This window comes from Lathyrus oleraceus, chromosome 4 (genome assembly GCF_024323335.1).
Source record: "Lathyrus oleraceus cultivar Zhongwan6 chromosome 4, CAAS_Psat_ZW6_1.0, whole genome shotgun sequence".
NCBI lineage: Eukaryota > Viridiplantae > Streptophyta > Magnoliopsida > Fabales > Fabaceae > Lathyrus > Lathyrus oleraceus.
Window position 1 is genome coordinate 9851188 of NC_066582.1, and position 20607 is coordinate 9871794.

At 37.0% G+C, this 20607-nt stretch overlaps 1 protein-coding gene and 1 non-coding gene across 2 annotated transcripts; one reads left to right on the forward strand and one right to left on the reverse strand.

The window, feature by feature from the left end:
* The first annotated feature begins 3764 nt into the window (after positions 1-3764).
* On the forward strand, positions 3765-3837 carry TRNAF-GAA (transfer RNA phenylalanine (anticodon GAA)). The gene has a single exon. It is a non-coding gene; the product is annotated as a tRNA-Phe (tRNA).
* Positions 3838-12872: 9035 nt separating this feature from the next.
* LOC127138356 (uncharacterized) lies at positions 12873-15118 on the reverse strand. Its single transcript, XM_051064787.1, has 4 exons — positions 14552-15118; positions 14321-14466; positions 14123-14233; positions 12873-13597 (listed from the first exon to the last, which is right to left on the reverse strand). Exons 1-4 carry the CDS (start codon positions 15036-15038, stop codon positions 13013-13015), a joined length of 1329 nt encoding a protein of 442 aa, XP_050920744.1. The 5' UTR covers positions 15039-15118; the 3' UTR covers positions 12873-13012.
* Between the last annotated feature and the right edge of the window lie 5489 nt (positions 15119-20607).

The window sequence follows — 20607 nt, forward strand, 5'->3', positions numbered from 1 at the left end:
TTCCTTAACCCTAGGTTTGATATGGTTGATGATTAGTTAGGAGTTGTTTCTTGCGTAGAGGTTGGTCGCCTCCATTTATTTTTCTAATTTCATTCCTGCAATCAGTTCCTTTTACTCTGATTGATTATTGTTGGCCTTGATACTAAAGCATAGTGATTGCTCGAGCAATATGCCGTCTGGTCCTTTGAGTACTATTCTTGCCCCGCTTCTCTTTAACTTTGAGGATCCCACTGATAGAACCAAAACATGGGAGGCCTCCTCCTCTACCGGTGACCTAAACTCCACCATAAAATTGGCTAGGGCTTGGAACTTGATGTTGCCTAGGTACAAAAGATGTGTCATACTCAAAAACCTCAAAAACCTATTACAACATCTTGTCGGTCAAATTCAGTTTCTTCATCGCTTGAAGGATCAGATGATTAGTATTCACTATGATAGGGTTCCCTAGTTAAGGCGAGTCAATCTATATTTTTGATAAAGCAATTTGGAGCCCTTGCATACCTTCTTGATGAAGTATATCTACTTCTTTCCCACGTCTTCTTCCTGTGCCAAGGCCGAGCTTATTGTAGTATCGTGGCTTATGGGTACATATATAAGGGATATCTTTTCTTTGGATGGGTCAGCACCACACGGGTCACCAAAAAACTCTTTAATTCTTGAAACATATTTTCGCCTTCGTCCATCCACTCGAATTTTTCTTGAATTCTCAAGGTTGCAGATAAATGAATAGATTTACCGGTCAAACACAACAATAATCAGGATAATACAACTATCCTTCTAGTTAATTGTTGGACCTCTTTTACGAAATCCAGACTTCTCATGTTGATCACCGCCTGACATTGTCGGGGATCGCCTCAATCCCTCTTCTAGTTAACATGAACCCTGGGAACTTTCTAGAATACACTACAATAGAGTACTTGTTAGGATTCATGTGCATACTATACCTTATTACAGACGTTAAAGTTTCTCCTAGGTTATTAACATACTTCCCTTCTTTAGGGTTCTTAAACACCATGTCATCAATATAAACCTCTAGGCTTCGGCTTATCTGCTTAGCGAAAACATTGTCCACCAATATCTAATAGGTCACCCCGGTGTTCTTCAAACTGAATGTCATGACCTTGTAATAGTATTTGTTATGATTGATCATGAATATTGTTTATGAAGCATCGTTAGAGTTCATCCTTGTTTGGTTGTACCTTGAGTAGGCGCCTAAATACTCATGACATGAAAACCCAAGGCCCTTTCAATCAAACTGTCGATGCTCGACAATAGGGTATGGATCCTCGGGACATGCTTGATTGAGGTCAGTGAAATCTACGCACATCTTCCATTTTTTAGATGTCTTCTTCACCATCACTATGTTAGCCAATTGAGTTGAGATCTGATTTCTCGTATAAAACTAGACTTTTCAATTTCTTCACCACTTTGCAAATAACTTCTCTCTTATTTTCACTTTCTTTATGCTTTTCAGGGTGACGGGCTTAAAGTCGGGCTTGATAGCGATATGATGACATACGATGTTTGGGTCTATTCCAAGCATATTAGACGCTACCCATGCAAACAGTTCTATGTTCTTCTGGAGCAATTTGATAATATCGATCTCCTATCCTTCAGTTAATGATGTCCATATCTTAGTGGTTGGGTGATTCTGAGGACCTATATGTATTGTTTTCAACTCTTTCATTAACGTTAGTCAGCCTTCTAAGTAATCGTCCATAGGGGTCTAAATCAATAGAGTTGATCTTGTGGGCATTATGAGATGAGCTTGATTCCCCTTATTTTTAAGTCTTAAGCTATCCCGCTAACAATTCCTTGTTATTTTCTAATCACCTCTAACCACACTTATATGTTTGTTGTCTATAGGGTATTTCATTGTTAAATATAGGTTAGATAGAACAACTCCAAGGACGTTGATCGCAGGTCTGCGAGGATGGGATGAGGAAGGCGCACTAACCACCAAGTATCTTACTTATATGGCCTTGACATTCTTACCCATTCTGAACTTCGACAACATTGAGGCATATCCACAGACCTGCATTTATTCTCTCAAAAGACCTACCAACAAACATCTTAAAGGTTGCGTAAAATCGGGGTCCATCTTTAAACATTCTAATGCATTCTTGTAAAGGACATCAATCGAGCTGTCGGGGGTTCACTAGAACTCTATTAACATTTCTACTTTGCATTTGTAAGCTAATCAACATCAAATCACCTTGAGTCAGACACATTCCAAAACTTATACGTTGAAACATATTAAAGAGTTATGCTTTTTTATTTCTTAAATTTGATATCTAATTTAATGATCGATAAATTGAGAGATTAATCTCATCATCAGAACAAAATTTTATATTAACTGGCATGAAAATTATTGACACAAAAAATTCAAACTTCAGTATAGAAAAAAATACACCTCTAAATCTCAAAATTTCACCATGAATTAGTCAGCAAAATCTAAAGGGCTTAGTTTTGTACACCCATACACCCATACAAAGTAGTATCTAAATAAACTCTTTTAAAACGACCCTAGTTTGACATGGGAAGGAAATATTATAAACTTATGTTGTATTAAATTTTTAGAGTAATATAATGTTATACTAGGGGTGGCAATTGGATCCATTTAGAGAAAATCCATCCAATCCATCCATCAAAAAATCCATCCAATCCATCCACTACATAAAAAATTAAGTTAATGGATTGATCCAATCCATCCATTTATAAGCATGGATTGATCCAATCCATCCAACACATTTTAATGATCCAATGGATTTTTTTATCTAATTTTAAAAAAATAATTTTTTTCAAATATTAATTTTTTTTTTTTAAAAATAAAAAATATTTTTTTTTGAAAATACAAAAAATCGTTTTTTTTCCAAAAATTTAAAAATAATTTTGAAAAATACCAAATTTTGATTTTATTTTCGAAAAATTTATTTTTTTAAAAATATAAAAAATATATTTTTTTTCAAAAAAAAAACAATTTTTAAATTATTTTTTTAGAAAATACAAAAATATATATTTTTTTTTTAAAAAAATGATTTTTCTCGAAAAAAGTTGATATTGTTTTATTAAAAAAATAAGTGATTTTTTTCAAAAAAAGAAAATTTTTGAAGGAAAAAGAAATGGATGGATGGATATCCATCCACTAAAAATATGATAATGGATGGATTGGATGGATTTTTATTCTTAATGGATGGATTGGATTGGATATTTTTAAAAAAAATTTAGTGGATTGTTAATGGATAATGGATTGTTTTGATCCATCCATTAACGATCCAATCCATATCCATCCAATCCATCCATTTTGCCACCCCTATGTTATACATTACACTTCCTAATAGATTCCCCTTTCTCTCTCTCTTTGTAGAATTCCTTATTGATTTATACTTAACATATAAAAACAAAAGTAAAATAGCAGTCCAGTTGAGTTTGTGGTGTCCACTTGTGAGTATTTTGTTTGGATGCGAAAGCAATGAAAGATGGAATGAGTTGTATGCCATAGTCATAGCCAATAATGGATCACATGCTTTTCTGAGTGGTCCCCACTAACACACTTCTTTGCTTCTCAAACTCACAAATTTGTCTCTCATATTCTAATATTGATTCTCACTGCAATATTGAACTTCACATGCATCTGACATTTTATATTTCAAATAACTATGGAGTCATTAACTTAATGAGAAGATAACATATGAAAGTAATAAAGTATCGTTAGAATAGAAAGTGATGAATCAAATAGAAACAAATAGGAAGATTTTCATGTTGCGGGGATAGCTCAGTTGGGAGAGCGTCAGACTGAAGATCTGAAGGTCGCGTGTTCGATCCACGCTCACCGCATTTCCTTTTTCTTCATCACCGCAAGTTCTGAGTATGAATATTCTGCTATAAATACTCTAAGGTCTTATTCATTTTTATTCTGTTTAATAGCCAGATGTATCTGTAATCATACAATATTAACAATCCATAGAGTTGACTCTTATTAAATATGTAAGTATCATTATCATGGTTGAATTATTCCAGATGATACTAGAAGAAAAACAGCCTGGTTTGTCTTATATTAATAACTACAATGGTACGAAACATCAGTCTCGTATTATTGTTTTACTGATACAGAAATCCATGATAGCCAGATTTTGAATGTAGTAAGTAAAAAACATTAGTACAAACAAGACAAGCAGATACGGTTGGCGAGCACAACAGTATGCAGTAAAAACCATTCAATTGTACTAGTATCTGGCAATTTAATGGGTGCTCCTTAAAATGAGAACAGGGTAGTAATGGTGCTGTGAATTATTCCACACGTTTTGTTTTGCTCCAAATTCCAATCGCTAACCTCCAAAAAATATACACCGACAAAATACAATTCTACTCTACTATTTCTAGGTTAGTAATACTAGTAATAGGTTACTTGCTCTTATGGGAATTTGGAAGTTGAGTTTCTTCATCCTGCCAATTATCCTTGTCCTTAACTGCTGGAATGGCAGAACATATCCTTTCCGGTCACGGGCACCAGTGAGTCGCTTGACCAAGATAAACCACTTATGTTTTCTATCACTAGCATATAAGATTTTACTTATTGAATCAGGTCACTCACTAGCATACATGGTGTATAATTTAATAGGAATGAAATATAATGTTAAAGGGGTTGGTTGATTTGGACGATAATTTAATATGAATGAAATATAGTGTTAAAGGGGTTGGTCGATCCCGTCCATCTTTTCGTTGTCTTGGAATCCTAGGATAGGTCTATCTTTTCCATGCCTCTTATTTGCCACCATCAATCTTGGACAGCCTTGTGTCATACCGTTTTTGTTTACTTTCTCCTTGTTAGACGATCCATCGTCGATCGGAGAGACGACGAGGTAGGAGAATGGTTTCAAGGTTGATGAACTTATGATGATTCTGACAAGTGAATTAAAGATCATCCTCGTCCTTCAAGTAAGATTTGTTTAGTCTATATGTGACTTTAGAATTAGAAGAAACTATTCATGGAGATACATGAGAATAGGAAGGCGATTCGCCTATGTTTCGTGGTGGAACCATAAATGATAGACGCAAAGGGAACGATATATTCCAGAGCTCCGTCAAATGCTTTATGTACGGAGAAGTGGGATAGACCTACAAGAGTAATACTTCAACGCTCAAGTCAATGGAGTGAACAATGGAGGAGAAGTGATAATGCAAGTAAAAGTGAGATCATACCTTAAATTGCATGTCGTTGGACTTATATATAGTAAACGATTAGATCTGTTTTTGTCTAACTCGGCGTGAGATGTAGGAAATCGTCATATAAAATTCAATGGCGAATGAGACACTAGTAGAAGATAGGATAAGTGTTCAATTTTTCACGAAGTGTTACCAGTTTATTTATTTGCTAAATGAATACTATAATCTAGGTCTCATTTTTGGACCTATATAAGGCCCAGAATAGACATGGAATAGATATGAAATCTATAAAACAACATGTATAGTATTAACTAATATGAGTGAAACAATGTTAGACATTTCTCTATCGTGTTAATTTTATTTAATTTATATATTCATTTTATTTCATATAGTGTTTTTTTTTTCATTTTAAAACATTTATCATTTTTTCTAAAATAATTTTTTTCTTCTATTTTAAAGTTTTCAATGTTGTGATTATGAATCTTAACCACTTTCTTTATCGGTTAGTAAATAAAAAAACTATCAAAATATCGTATTATTTGCCAAAAAAAAATATTAATTTAGATTTAAAATATGACTAATAGTTTTGTTTTCAAAGAGGAAGTATAACATATAAATATTTTTATGTATAATATTCATATGGTATCAAAATACGATAAATAAGGTGGAAAACCAAGGTAGGTGAGCGTTTAACTTCTAGGTAGCCCTTCTGATGAGGTTTTTGTATTTCTTTTTTAGTGAATTAGGGAAAACACATAATTTAGGATTTCATGAATCAACAAGAGACAGGGTTCGTGAGTGCAAACCCAAGCAATCAAATCGACGTAAAAGAGTTGCATGTGTTAGGCGAAAGCGACTTATCTAGAAGGGGGAGGGGGTTAATAGATCTAAAGTTAAAAAAATTTACAAAAATTGTTTTGAAAATTTAACGGTTAGTGGAAGTGACCCGAATCGAATCGTCTAAACTGAACCGCTATCGAGAAGCTCGGATTTGCGTATGTGAAAACCAATTGATGATTATGGTAGACAAATCAATAAAAAAATCGTTTAAATTGTATAACTAAAGGTGAAGGCTACTTCCAATGACAAAATACATAAAAACTTAATTGAGGCAAATTATCGAACACCTTATGTGCAATCAATTTCGTTTAGAATTTTCTATGGTTTTCTTGATTTAAAAAACCAACTACAATCTAATGGATTATAATCAACACAACAAAACCGTTTTCGAAATGTTATCAACAAAAGTTTAATCAAACATATTGATCGCACAATCTACGAACTCAACAATTTGCAAATGAAAAGTAAAAGATATATATATATATATATATATATATATATATATATATAGAGAGAGAGAGAGAGAGAGAGAGAGAGAGAGAGTACACAAGGATTTATTCAGTTCACTAATCGTCCTCGTTATGGATACGTCTGCCCCCAACTCCAAAAGGAATTGAGATATCAATCTTATTTTGCAAAAGTAGTTTTATAAGAAAAATGTAGTAATACAACCCCACAAACCATATGTTTGATGTTGATTCTAACACTTTCTCTTTCTTGATCTTGAGCTCGGTCAGGCACCCAATAATCTCAATTGATCCTCCGGTTATCGCTACTTCTTCGATCAAACCCACCGTTCTTCGAAGCTTTCACTCGGCTGAATCCAATGCGAATTATTATGATCCAAGATTTCCAAACGATCCTCCGGTTACCGCTACTCCTTTGAAAGAATCCGCCGATCTTCGAAGCTTTCACTCGGCTGAATCCGATTACGAAATCTTGCGCAAAACCCCTAAATTTACACCGATCTTGGAGGACAAAACCTATATGATTTTTTTGATGAAAACCCCAAAGGATCGCAACCCAATTGTACTAGTTACACCAACCTAAATTGGACGTTATTAACTATAAACCTTGATGCAACACAACAAGAATGATTATGTGTAATTATGCACATGCAAAGAGAGATTGAAGGTGATGAGATTTTCCTTTGTATCTTTCAGGCTTTCCACTTCTTAAAATGATGAATGTATGAAGTATTTATATGTATGAAAATTGGAGGAAAAAAGAATGCAAAAGATTTGAAAAATCATGATTTTTTGGAAAATGTATCGTATGTGTCGACCTATGTGAGTCATGTATCGATACATTCGAAGCATGTGTTAACCTGTATAGGTCATGGGTTGACTCATAGAAGAAAATTTTCTTCTATATGTTGACCTGAAACCCCTCCATAGTCGGCATATCAAACATACGCTATAGGCTTTAAAACTCATCAACATGTGTTGACTCATACAACGTATATGTAGACACATAAGCCTGTGTCATGCATAAAAACACATTTTTGCCTTGTAGAATCATTTCTAACCTTTTCTAAGTCATTTCCAAAATATTTGTATGCTTCCTAATGCTAAGATGCACATTAAGACTCAGAGGATACCGTCCAATATACATAAATGCTAAAGTATCCTAGTTTTGACATCATACAAAATACATTTAATAGGAAGTTGCACTCATATACTCCCATTTTTTTTATGATGACAAAACTTGAGACGATGTGTGTCGTGTCTTCATGAAGGTTCCCCTAAATGTATGCATCTCAACTTCATCTGACAGATGCTTCTCCCACTTTGACAACATCTAAAAGAGACAAAGCAATCCATAAGAAGTATCTTATATCACACATATACTAATATAACACACATAGGTGTTTGCAAAGATAAAATCATCAATAAAACAACACTCACATAGGACGATGTAAATATTGAAAGTGCCTAAACATAAATAAAAGCAATTTAAGCAACAATATTTCATAGTTGCCACAAATCATGTCAAATAACATATACAATAAATATGAAAGGTTAAGGATACAATGCAATAAAAAACTCTTAGGTTCCTTCAAAAGCGACATGTTTACGTGACATACACTTTTGGTTCTCCCGAATGTTGCACACGCATGTGCTCTAGAAAGGCGATTATTTAGATTTATCACCACTCATACCAAAAACATAAATGTTATCATAACAATCACACTACAAGAACTTTGTTGACATTATAACATGTTCAAACATATTTCATGTCGGAATAGATAAATAACAACCTCATATATATCATGCAAGAACTAATAATAGATATCATGCTTATACACAAAGAATAAATTTCAAGTATGAAAGAAGAATAGCATGAAGGCACTATAAGCATATAAACTGAAATACATCAATTGAATTTTTTTGAAGTGAACATTCATGAAATATTTCATACATCAAGCATATCAAGCATTTGGGACATAGACAACATGCAAAAGTAAAAGGCTTACTTTTAAAGAGAAAAAATAGAGCAATAATACCTCGCGTATGAATTGATGAAGGATCCACTTGTATGTGATTGAACTTCCAAGGAAAGTTAGAGCAAAATTATATCCAACATGTGATTCTGATGGATGATGTTCAGGTGAGGATAACCTTACAGTTGAGACTCTGCCTATAAGGATTGATGATCGAGAATTAAAACAGTTGAGAGGAAAAGAGATTGCTCTCGTGAAGGTAGTGTAGGGAGGCGCTACGGGAGGAAGTATGACTTGAGAGTTAGAAAGCAGGATGCGAGAGTCGTATCCAGAGTTGTTCGTATCATGTAATTTTCGATGGCGAAAATGTTCTAAGTGGGGGAGAGTTGTAACACCCCAATTTTATTTAAATTATTTTTCGTAATTTAATTATATGATAGTTGTGGTTTTGTTATGTTGATTGATATTTTGATGTGTTGTGTACCCTTGGTGTGAGGTAGTTTCCTTAGAAATTAAGGTGTTGGGGAATGTGTGAGCAAAAATATAGAAAGGGTGGTGTGGTGAGTAAAACTAATTAATCATATTAGTTATTAGTTATTTAATTAATTAATGTTATATGAATATTAATTTAATTATTTAATTTGAGTGAATTTTTACTATTATTATTATTATTATTATTATTATTATTATTATTATTATTATTAAGAAAATAGTGATAATATAATAAGTTAATAAAATAATAGGAATTAGAATAAAAAAGAATAAAAAGGGGGGTTTGGGATAGAAACTCAGTAACGTAACTTTTGGGAGAAAAGAGGAGAAGCAGAGAAAGAGACAAGAAAAAATTAGGGCTCAAGGGGAGATTCACCATTATTAAAGGTTAAAGAATCGATTGCTATGAACTCTAAGGTAAGGGTGGAGTTCTGATTATCTAAGGGTTAACATGATGATGGTAGGTAGATTATGTCATGTAGGTTTTGTGTTTTCTTCTTTATGTTGAATTGTGTGAATGATGAAATTGTTGGTGTTAAAATCATGTAATTTGATTGAATTGTTGTTGTCAATGTGGTGTGAATTGATGTTGTTTCGGGTCAGAGTCGGATCGGGGTTATGAATGTTTTTGGGGTAAATAAGTTGGGGTTTTGAACTTTTGAAAAGTGATTTTCAGGTTAAAATATGGTATAAACTATTCGTGAGAAAAATGAGTGTTTGGATGAATTACGGGTGATTTTCGTTTTGAAAAAGTTGCAGAAAAGTGATTCTGCAATAGTGTAATCGGTTACCAGAATTGGAGTAACCGGTTACACCGCTTAAAAACAATGTTTCTGGACAAAATTTGAGGGGTGTAACCGGTTATAGGTTTTTGGGTAATCGGTTACCCTGTGATAACTAATCAAAATAACCCCAAGAGTTATTTCTCAGTCACAACAACAACTTTATTCATGAGTATCTGCAAGATGTCCATGATGGAAAACATCAAAGCAAAAGGTATGAAAATTCACATTAATAAATCAATGGTATAAAATGTAAGGTAGAATACAAACATCTACTCATACAATAACAATCACACAACATCATTCTCACACTCAAGCCATCAACATACACATATCAATCACATATTCATCATTTAAATTATGTATTGAGACTCATAATGTCAACCGAACTCATATGCATGTGGTACCATATCATCATAAATTGGTTCACTCAGGAACCAGGTTCACCCTACTCGAACCATGAATTCACCCTGCTCGGATTCGGTACAAGTCACCAATTCACCTTGCTCGAATTATAACTTTCCTCTTTCATCAACAACAATGACATAATGAATTCATGTCACAACACATCAATGCAACAACAACATAATGTTTAGAGTCCCTTCCCGACAATAAACAGAACATGCAATGACCAACCAAATAATAGTTCCCCTCCCAAACCATCATCCCACAACAACAAACTCATAATTCAGCGAGATAATTCATGCTCATACAGTAGCATATCATCATCACAATTCACAACATTATCATTACGTATGTACATATCCATCATTCATCAATTACTTCACCGATTACGATTAAAATCATGTGTAATCATTAAGTAATACCAAATATCATTTCAAATAATAGCTAACAGAGTATAGCAGTACCCAAAACATCCACAAAAGTTAAAGAATCGAAAACTGCAACTTAATATCATTAAAACAAGTATCTGTGTCCACTGCACACTCGTGGCGGATTACCCGTCACAATAGTGACGCCTGTCACCGACCTCAAAACTTCAACATGTCACTCATGTGACGATCAGCTTGAAATACATGTGTGGGCAGCATGACGGGTTACCCGTCACTAGTGTGACGCCCGTCAATGTCCTCAAAACTTCAGAACGTCACATATGTGACGACCGACTTGGAAATCAAGTCTGAGCAATATGACGGGTTACCCGTCACCACCCTGAAACCTGCATAACTTTGTCTTCTTTAATGGAGTTCACTACATAATTCCTATTTATTAATCCAGGCATCCAAAATTGATATAAAACATTACATACTTGTTATATACTCATCAATAACATCTAATTTCATCAAATTAACACCTTTAATTCATGGTTTTTCATAAAATCATATTATTCTTAAACCTTCAAATAACAACAATGGTGAATATATTTAACTCATCAAAACAAAAATTATCACACATCAATGTACATGAATTTCATCACCAATTCATCATCACAAACAACAAATCAATAATCAATAACATAATTTTATTAAAATCTCAAAGCCCTATTTGAGGTTAAAGACTCCTCAATTCTACCGCTCATGCATATATTCATTATTGAGATAGTTCTCCCCCCTTATCTGGTTATCCTAGCAATGCAAAAGTTCTTGTTTGATGAGTCTTCTTCCTCAAACTCTAAGTTTTTCCTCTCCTCTTAGTCTTTTAGCTTCTTCCTCTCAATTTCTGTTTTCATGTACTATTTGAAATCCTCCCCAAAACTTAAATTATCTCTTAATTTATATAATTAGGATAATCTAGTTAAAATTATAAACTCGTTTCTCACTTACTAACATTCTCACACCTTCCTCCCTTTTATTTTTCATAATTTTCAATTCATTCTTAAACTTTCTATTTTCTAGTTAATTAATTAAATGAAATTAAAATATTATTATTTTAATAAGTAAAATATTTTTTAATAATTCTAACTCACTTCTACTGATCTTTAATTACTCATATACTCTCATCTCGAGATCACACACCCCGTCACCAAATTAATTAAATTATCGCACATGATAATTAAATTAAATATAAATAAACCAATAAAAATAATTGCAGGAATACTGTTACAATAGGAACTTGCAACTCAAGACGAATAAAACGCAAACTCGTGCGGTTCATGTTAATTGGCGGCCTTCCGGTGACGATTGGATTTGCCTAAATACAGACGGGGCTGTGCAGAAAGAGAGTGAAGCAAGATGTGAGGGATTATTGGAAGACATCAAGACAAGTGGAAAGGTGGATTTAGCAAACACATTGGTAAAAGTATCAGTCACATTGCAGAACTTTGAGGGGTGTTGACAGGTCTAATGGGCAAAGCAAAGGTTATAAGGCCATGGTACTAATTTGCTTAAGAAAATTCAAAGAGTTTGGGAGCAATTTCGAAGCGATTAGGATAGAACATAATTTTAGAAAAGTAAATCGATATGCGGATTTGTTGGCTAAGCAAGGAAGCAAGAGAATCACCGAGTATATTGATGAGTGTTCTAGGTGGTTGAGTCACATGTTATTAGAGGATCTTCATGATACTTTTGTCAAACATAATTGTTAGTTGTCTTTTATGTTAGGCTTTGGCCCTCCACTTCTAAAAAACAATACTATAAGTAAATTTTCCATAACTATTAAAAGAATAGTTTGTTTGTTTGTTTTGCAAAATTGCATTTTTTTAAAAACAAATTTGATGTTCGTGAATACAAAATTGCATTTTTCAAAAACAAATTTGATGTTCATGAATACATTAAAATTCGCTAAATTTTCTTGATTGTATTTCTGCCAAACAGATTTTACGCACAATTTTTGGTGCATTGATCTGGAGTTCAACAAACCAACTTCTTGAAAGCAAAGTTTATTCAAGTGTCTAAAGTTTCGTATATATCATACATTTTTAGCATATTACTTTTACTACTATTTGGGATCACTTTTGAATTAGTTTGACCACTTCCATTTATATATATATATATATGTGGTTGGGGAAAACCATCAAGGAAAAACATGAAATTAACAAGTCGAAACCATAGATCCTTCTTAGCTAAAACTTTTTATACGGCTTTATTAAATGGATTCAGGCAAAATAATACTTGGAAAACAGCACAAAGCATGTGAGCATAAAGACAAATCTAATGCAATATTTTCAGAATGGAATCATAAGACAAATATTAAAAGGCAATACGGTAGATAACCCCTTTCCATATTTCATGCTGTCATAGTACAAAAACGCATGCAGTGCATGCCTTAGATACAAAAATAGCACAATGTGAATAAGAGGTTCACCATTAGAATTTTTCAGAAGGGGCAATTACTTGCTAGAAATTGTCAAAAGGAGACCATAATGATCACTGGGCAAAACAGGGAGTACCAGTTGTTTGATCTCACTTCTTACTTTCTTCTCTTTGATGTGTGATACACCAGGTATTTCATCCATCCCAATCATGTCAATACTACTTATCTCAAGATCACGTAAATGGCAAACAAAACGATCTAATCGCTTTTGGAGAGTACGATTGCCTGTCAACATCTGGTTTGACTTGGTATCATACGTCCAACCAGTTTCATTTGGTCTTAGCTCAGACCAGGCATCAACCCACCCGTCTTGTAAAGGATATTGACCATCCTTTTTCTCATCCCAGTTCATGTCACCCCCAAAAACAGCATTAGGGTAGCTCTTGAGAATGCTTAGAGCCTCATTAGCTTGCTCCACTCGTTCCTTGGTGAACATTTGATCCCATTTCGGAGGGGCCGGACTGGGACTCTCCAGATGGCTGGTGGCTACAACCAACGACTTGCCGCTCACATCCTCCACTTCAGCAATGCAAAGTTCTCTTCCCATTATAGAGTTGCTAAATGATTTGGTAGAGAAAGATTTCACAGGTAGTTTGCTCAACTGAAATTGATACCACAGATGTTTCAGTACATATAACTCCCTTTTTATCAGATATTAATGTTCAATAATAGGTGTTTATACTCCCCAGTTATTCAAAAGAAACAAAACTAACTAACCTATAGAGTTAGCTATCAAAGTAATCATAAATATTAGTACATAAGCATACAAATCTTAGCACAGAACATGTTTGGTTCTCTTCTGAACAGATTTCATGCTAGCAGACAATATAACTCTGGCATCAATCATATTATAAAAACTATGATCAAGGTTTTAAATATAACGGGTCGCATAAAGACTTTCGCGATTTCAGTCGGCACAGATGTTGCGACACTGATTGCAATCGTCGCAGTGTGAATCAACCAAAAGGTGAATATCGGTATGCACCTTTCGATACCATTTTGTCGCGGTCATTTTTGCGGTAACAGACAGTTTTATAAAAAGTTGACTGTGATCATCAAATTATCAGGCCGATTACAAAGGTTGTGCAACATAAGTTCAAATGGAAACAAAGGTTATGAAATTTACCAGCATACAAAAGTAGGATCTTGAATGAGCCTTGTCAGAAGAAACTGAACAATGATAAACATTCCACCAAGAGGATCGCTTGAAAATGTCATATATATCTGGAGTAACCTCCTGAGGCACAACTCAACAAAATCAAACCAGGCCACACAAATACAAAAATTGTATTGCAAATATACATAAGTAATGATAAAATGAAACCTGAAAACAGATAATATCAGGGGAATGCAATTGAACAAGGTCACCAATAGCTTTCATCCTCTTGTGCAATTCCAAGTCTTCGCGGAACCAAACATTGTAACTTAAAATCTTCAACGAACTAAGACCTTTTCCAGAATCATCTTTCTCTATAGAGTATTTCTCAACTACTTAATATAAAACGCATACACAGTCGTAGAAAATAATAAATGAAAAACAATAAACAAAACACACCGGTGAGATCAATGGGGTTGCAGGAACGCTTAGAATCCAGTGGTTGAGCAGAATCTTCAGCGGAATCTACGGCTTTCCTTTTGCAAGATCGAAGAGGCAAGAAAACAGAGCCAACGGAATCATCGTGTTCGATTTCAGTCAAATCGTGAAAAGTGGAAACGGAAAGAGCGTGGCTTCGAGTACCGCAGAGGTGGCAAGTGGAGTTTTTGTAAGAGTTGAAGAGAGTGCACGATTTGCAGGACCATTTTGGGGAAATCGAAGAAGAAGAAGGAGAGGGAGAGAGAGATGGAGGTGGAGGTGATGATGAACAGATTTGGCATTCGGAAATTTGAGAAGGAGGATTGAGGAAAGTGCATTTGTGGCATGACCAAGAAGACATTGATGATGGGATTTGGGAATGGAAGTTGGAGTTTTTGAAATTTTGAATTCTAGGGTTTGGGAGTGGAGCGTAAAGTAAAGGAAAGGGTAAGGAACAAAACGCGAGCATTTGTGTTTCTCATTTCACTGCAATCAATACAAAACGCATTCATTGAAATCCAACGGTTCGCTCTTCAAAAACGGCAACTTCATAAGGTAATCAAAAGGCATAAAAAATGGATAATGCTAATTGTGGAAATTTTGTCACGTTAATTTTTCAAAATTCAAACTTTGTTTTTTTTTCTTTTCAATATGAACATTTCTTATTTTAGAATTCTTATTTTTCTTAACTCTGCTCTTTTCATTCCATTTTTTAAGTGTTATTTTTATATAAAAACTAATAAATTTTATTACTTGCTAAATAATAATAATTTTCCTTTTATTTAAAATATACAAGTTGTTCATGCTACACTTTAATTAGTTTAATTAGAAAATTAAATTGAATAGAAACTATTTTAATTTGTTCAAAATTAAATTGAACCAAATTATTGGGTTGTTACATAGTTTTTGAATTCCACGGTTATTGAGCACTTTTCAAAACACAATGGTTTGTTAAGGTGATTTTACAATTATCCTCTTGTCTCATAAAAATATCATATTTAAATAATTAAATATTTGATAATTTAATTTTAATAATAAAATTAATTATTTAATACATTATTCTTATTAATTATAGTTAACAAAAGAGTTAAATAAATAGAGTACATTTTTACAGAAAAAATCATTTAAATTTTTTTATTTTAATATTATACTATTGTTGATATGCATGTTTCATATAATTTTCTTTATCACTATTATATAATATAATAGTATTTAATTTCAAATTAATTTAAATCAAAATATGTATTCGGATGATTTTTATTTAACCTAAAAGAAAGATAGTTATAAAGAAGCAAGACAAGTCAAGTACATCAACATCGGGAAAGAATTCCAGGATCACCATAGGTCACACAAGGTATATCGTAAGGTGTCTAGGTTAGACTTGGATCACCCGAAATGATTTCATTATCCATCTATTTAGTGAACGTGTATAGTGACATGACTATACTCCAATAGGTGGAAGAAGACACTAAATGAGAAAAGTCATATTTGTAACAATCCAATTTTATTAATTATTTCTTATGTTAGTATTACTATATTTTATTTTATTTATTTGGAGTGTTAATTAATTAATTGGTTGTTAGGTAATATAATAATCGACTATATTAATTAATTTGGTGTGTTAATTAATTATTTTGTTGATATGAGATATCATGAATAATGGAATTAATTAACTTGGTGGGTATATTGAGTTGGTTTAATTTAATTGAACTAATTAGAGATATTTAAATATTAGGTCTTATTGGGCCTAATAATTAAACTAGAGGTATCACTCTTTAAGCCCAAATATAATACTAGTATATAAGAGGTGAGGAGAGTGAGAATTAGGATTCATTTGATCATTTGAAGGCAATAGAGAAAAAGAAGAGGAAAAGTAAGGAGAAGAGGGGAAGAACAAGAGAGAAGCTAGGGTTTCCAGAAAATTGAAGAGGTAAGGGGGAGAATCCTTATTATTATGGGTTAGTATAATTGGGGCAATGGGTAGAAATATGTTTAGGTTGAAATCCCTAATTTGCATGATTTTGGAATTGTTAGGTCTTGATGAGTATTCTTGATTGTGGTGATTTAATTGTGTTAAAACTGCAAATTAACGTTATATACTTAGAGTATTGTATGAGTTATAATTTTCGAGCGTTTGGCTTTTTACGGAATCGAAATCGGAGGTCTGAAAGTCCTCCAACGATGAAAAACGCAGAAAATTCTGATTCTGTTTTTGTGTTAACCGGTTACCCACCGAGCGTTAACCGGTTACTTGCTTAAAAATCTGTGATTCTGTTTTTGTGTTAACCAGTTACCCACCGAGCGTTAACCGGTTACTTGCTTGAAAATCTGCGCAGGAAACTGATTCTGTTTTATGTTAACCGGTTACCCACCGAGCGTTAACCGGTTACTTGCTGTAAAAAAATGAAAAATTGAGATTTTAAAAGTTGTATTCAGTTTGGAATGCAATCTAAGTGTGCGTATTTGATAATTAGCCTATATTTGTGAATGATATATTGTTATGAATGTGTATATGTACTGATCTTACCTGATCAGGAGGGCCTTCCAAGGTCTTGGTGAATGGGCCAGAGAATGAAATGAGAGGGGGGTGTACCTGCAAGGTGCTCCAATGCTTAAGTCAGAAAAGGTACAGAATGAGGTTATCAGAGTGTGAGTTAGAATACCTGCCCCTTTGCCATGAAAGGGGTATTTATACTGAGCCCCCAGCGCTGGGCCAAGGCTCCTAATGGGCTGGATTAGCTAGGCCCAAGGAGGAGCTGCCAGGGGACGCGTCAGAAGCGTTAAGACCTAGACCAAGGTCTGCCCCCTGGTCCAACTGCCCCTATCCCTAAGGAGACAATATAGGGGAGTTGGGTGACGTGGTAAGTGAGATGTCGTTATGGCTCTGCCCGACACAACTTAGGTGTCCGCGACGTGGGTTGACGATAAGTGGATGGAGATCATATGAGGAGGGCCCGGTCGTTGCCCGACACGTATTTAAGGGGCCGGGGAGACGTTCTTCGGGCGGACGGTCGTTCACCTGACGTGTCCTCGTGGTCGTTTGGACATGGACTTGGCGAGCATTGGGCCGTGCCGTGCCTAGTGTCATGGCCCAGTCCAGAACAGGAGCCCCCCAAGTCGAGTCTCTGAGCCAGAGAGATGACTTATGTTTCAACTAAGGGTTCCCCGAGATGATGGGGAAGCTTGATCGTTAGACAGGTGAGGTTGTAACAGACCTATTCATGACTGACCTTTTCTCCGGGAATGTCGGGGATGGAGGTGATCGGTTGGTCTGCACCTTCCTTGTAGTAGACGTGGGTATGACGCGGGGAGGTGGCGTCTTGGTGAGTCGAGGAGACGGATAGGTGCTCGGGTCGTTTCAGTTTCTTATCTTTGATAGACGTGTCTCAGAATTAGTGGCGTCGCTTCGTTTCGTGTGCAAAGACGGCGTAGGCAGGCTAGGCAATGATGACCTAGCGTGTCGGTCCACGTGCCAAGCCCTATAAAAAGGGGTTGAGTAACTTCATTTCCACTTTTTTCGCTCACACGTTCACCGGAGTTCTCCACATTCTCTCTCGTTTGCTCGCTCAACCGCCTGGACCGCCGTCTCCGCCCGTCCTCCTATCTGAACCACCGTCTTCTGCTCGGGCACCACCGTACCCCTTTCAACTTAACTATGTCAGGTATGATTTTCCACTGTGATCCACTGTTTTTCCTCGTTGTTTTCTGTCAAACGCATGCTATTTTTGTAGAAATGTGGTTGGGTTTAACTTAGGAATAGTGTAGTGGACTGTAGGTGTATATTAGATGGTAGAAAATAGGGTTGGGATCATACTGTACCGGGCATAAATTTCATATGCCGGGCAATACTTGCATAGGCTGTATGAAGTTTATGCCCGGTCTCCATAGAATGCGCGCGTCACCGAGTTGAGCACGGTTAGTGTCCGTCGCCGCTACGCCCTTTCACTTGACCTGCGGTGGAAGGGTGGATTTGATATGACGTCGAATTCACTCTTTCTGTCTGCGTTTCAGGTGCTACCGGGCGCTTTCGACCGAGGAGGGAAGATTCTGGGTCCTCCACCGAAGACGCGACAATCGCTCGTCTCCCTGTCGGGGATGGGAGTGTCCGAGATGGTACCGAACACGCCTCCTCTTCCGGGCAGGTCGACTTCTCATGGGTTGCGGACGAGCCCTTGGAGGAGGAATCAGACTTCTGTGACGAGGCCACCATTGCTTACGCTATGGTCGAGACCATAAGCCGGGAGGATCCACCAAACTGGTATTGCTGCGCCCCCAAGGAAGAAGACCGCATTTTCATCATTTCCCGGGGAAGCAGTTCACCATGTATGAATTTGCTTTCCGTGAGGCGGGGATTAGACTGCCCTTCAACTCCTTCCAGATGTCGGTCTTCAAGTGGCTCCGGCTGGCGCCGTCCCAACTACATCCTAATGCTCTCGCATTTATGCGGGCATTCGAGTTAGTTTGCCAGTTCCTCGGCATTGGTTGCACCCGGGCTCTCTTCTTCCACGTTTTCCATCTCCAGAGGTCCGGTTCCCGTGGTCGCCATAGTTGGGTTTCTTTCAAGCAGCCCGTGCGTCTGTTCAAGACGTACGAGGATTCTGTTCGCCATTTCAAAAACCGGTGGTACGTGGTGATGCCGATTACCCGGGCTGCCCTTCACTCTCTATACTACTATCAATGGAAACCCAACGGGGAGGAGACGCTGATGTCGAAGATACCGCTGAGGTGGCAGCGTGATCATTTCGATCTCTCCACGGCGCATTACCGAGTCAAGTATGCGATGCTCGGCGAGGAGGATAGGCTCGCGTACAAGAAGCTGGTCGATTACGTGCAGAGCTTCAGCTTGGGGTTCTGGGCGAATCGACAGGGCGTGCCCTACCTGGATGAGGCCGGGGAACCAATCACCGAGACGCGTTATATCAATACGAAGGCTCTGCTCGAGTGTGATACCGAGGAGGAAGCTCTGGTGTTATTGAGTAGGCAGACTTTGTTTAGCTTTTTATTTCTGTTTATGACTTCGCTCGCTAATGTTTATGTGTAATTTGTTTGCAGGTGCCATGCCCAATGCTCGTGATCGGGTGCTGAAGCTAGCGAATCAGGTCGGCGCTCCTGACCGGGTGCCCAAGAAGAAGAAGAAAACTGTGGCCCGTGTCTTGGAGACTGCTGGCGATGCCGGGGCCGGTCCCTCGCAGGCGGCGAGCGTGATTCCTTCCTCTCCTCCTCGATCTAACCCGATCGACATTCCTGATAGCAGTCCGTCGCCAGCGGCTTCTCCCCTCCATAAACGGAAGCGTCCGGCTGGGCCTCTCACCAGGTCGTCTCTAGGAAGTCCGAATGGACCGGGCAGCTATCTTCTACCTCCCTGCTATGTGGAACGGTCGTTCTTCAAGGCCGAGGAGTCGATTGCTGTGCCTGCGCCTGAGGCCAAGGCTATTCTGGACCAGGATGCTGCTGCCCGGAGAAAAGATCTGGCCAGGGATATTGCTGCTGTCATCCGGGTGATGGAGACGGCCATGGTTTTGACCGACACTTCGGTCTCCACTGCCTCGCTGGAGGATGCCCTTTTGCAGGTTCGGACGGAGAAGGAAAGACTATCTAAAGATCTGTCGGACTACAAAGAAGAGCATCGGCTGCAGGAAGGGCTGAGCCAGAAGCTGGAGGAGGTGGAGAAGGAGAGGGACCAGTTGAAGGCTGCTAAGGCGAGCTTGGAAGAGCAGGTGGTCGACCATCAGAAGCTGACCGAGGACAACGCTGGCCTACGGGCTCAGGTTGAGTCTCTCGAGGGAAAGGTCCGTCCTCTGGCAGATGAGACCGAGGAGGAACGCGGCCTTGGTTCGCGCGGTGAGCTGCTAGGGCATCTTCGGACTCTCAACCAAGATCTCGTGGCCTGCTTCAAAGAGGGTTTCGACAATGCTGTCGAGCAGCTCGGGCTTCTGAACCCTGAGTTGGTGACAGCAGGGTCGGCCTATAACTGCTGCGTCCGGGATGGTGAGATTATCTGCCCGTTTGAAGCGGAGGAGGAGCTGGGGGGAGAAGAA

Excerpts from the sequence above, each read along its gene's own strand:
- LOC127138356 (XM_051064787.1), bottom strand. The coding sequence starts at position 15,038 with ATGCTCGCGTTTTGTTCCTTACCCTTTCCTTTACTTTACGCTCCACTC. Across the intron at positions 14,467-14,551 it reads CAACCCCATTGATCTCACCG|AGAAAGATGATTCTGGAAAA; the intron begins GTGTGTTTTGTT and ends AATACTCTATAG. Across the intron at positions 14,234-14,320 it reads CTGATATTATCTGTTTTCAG|GAGGTTACTCCAGATATATA; the intron begins GTTTCATTTTAT and ends GTTGTGCCTCAG.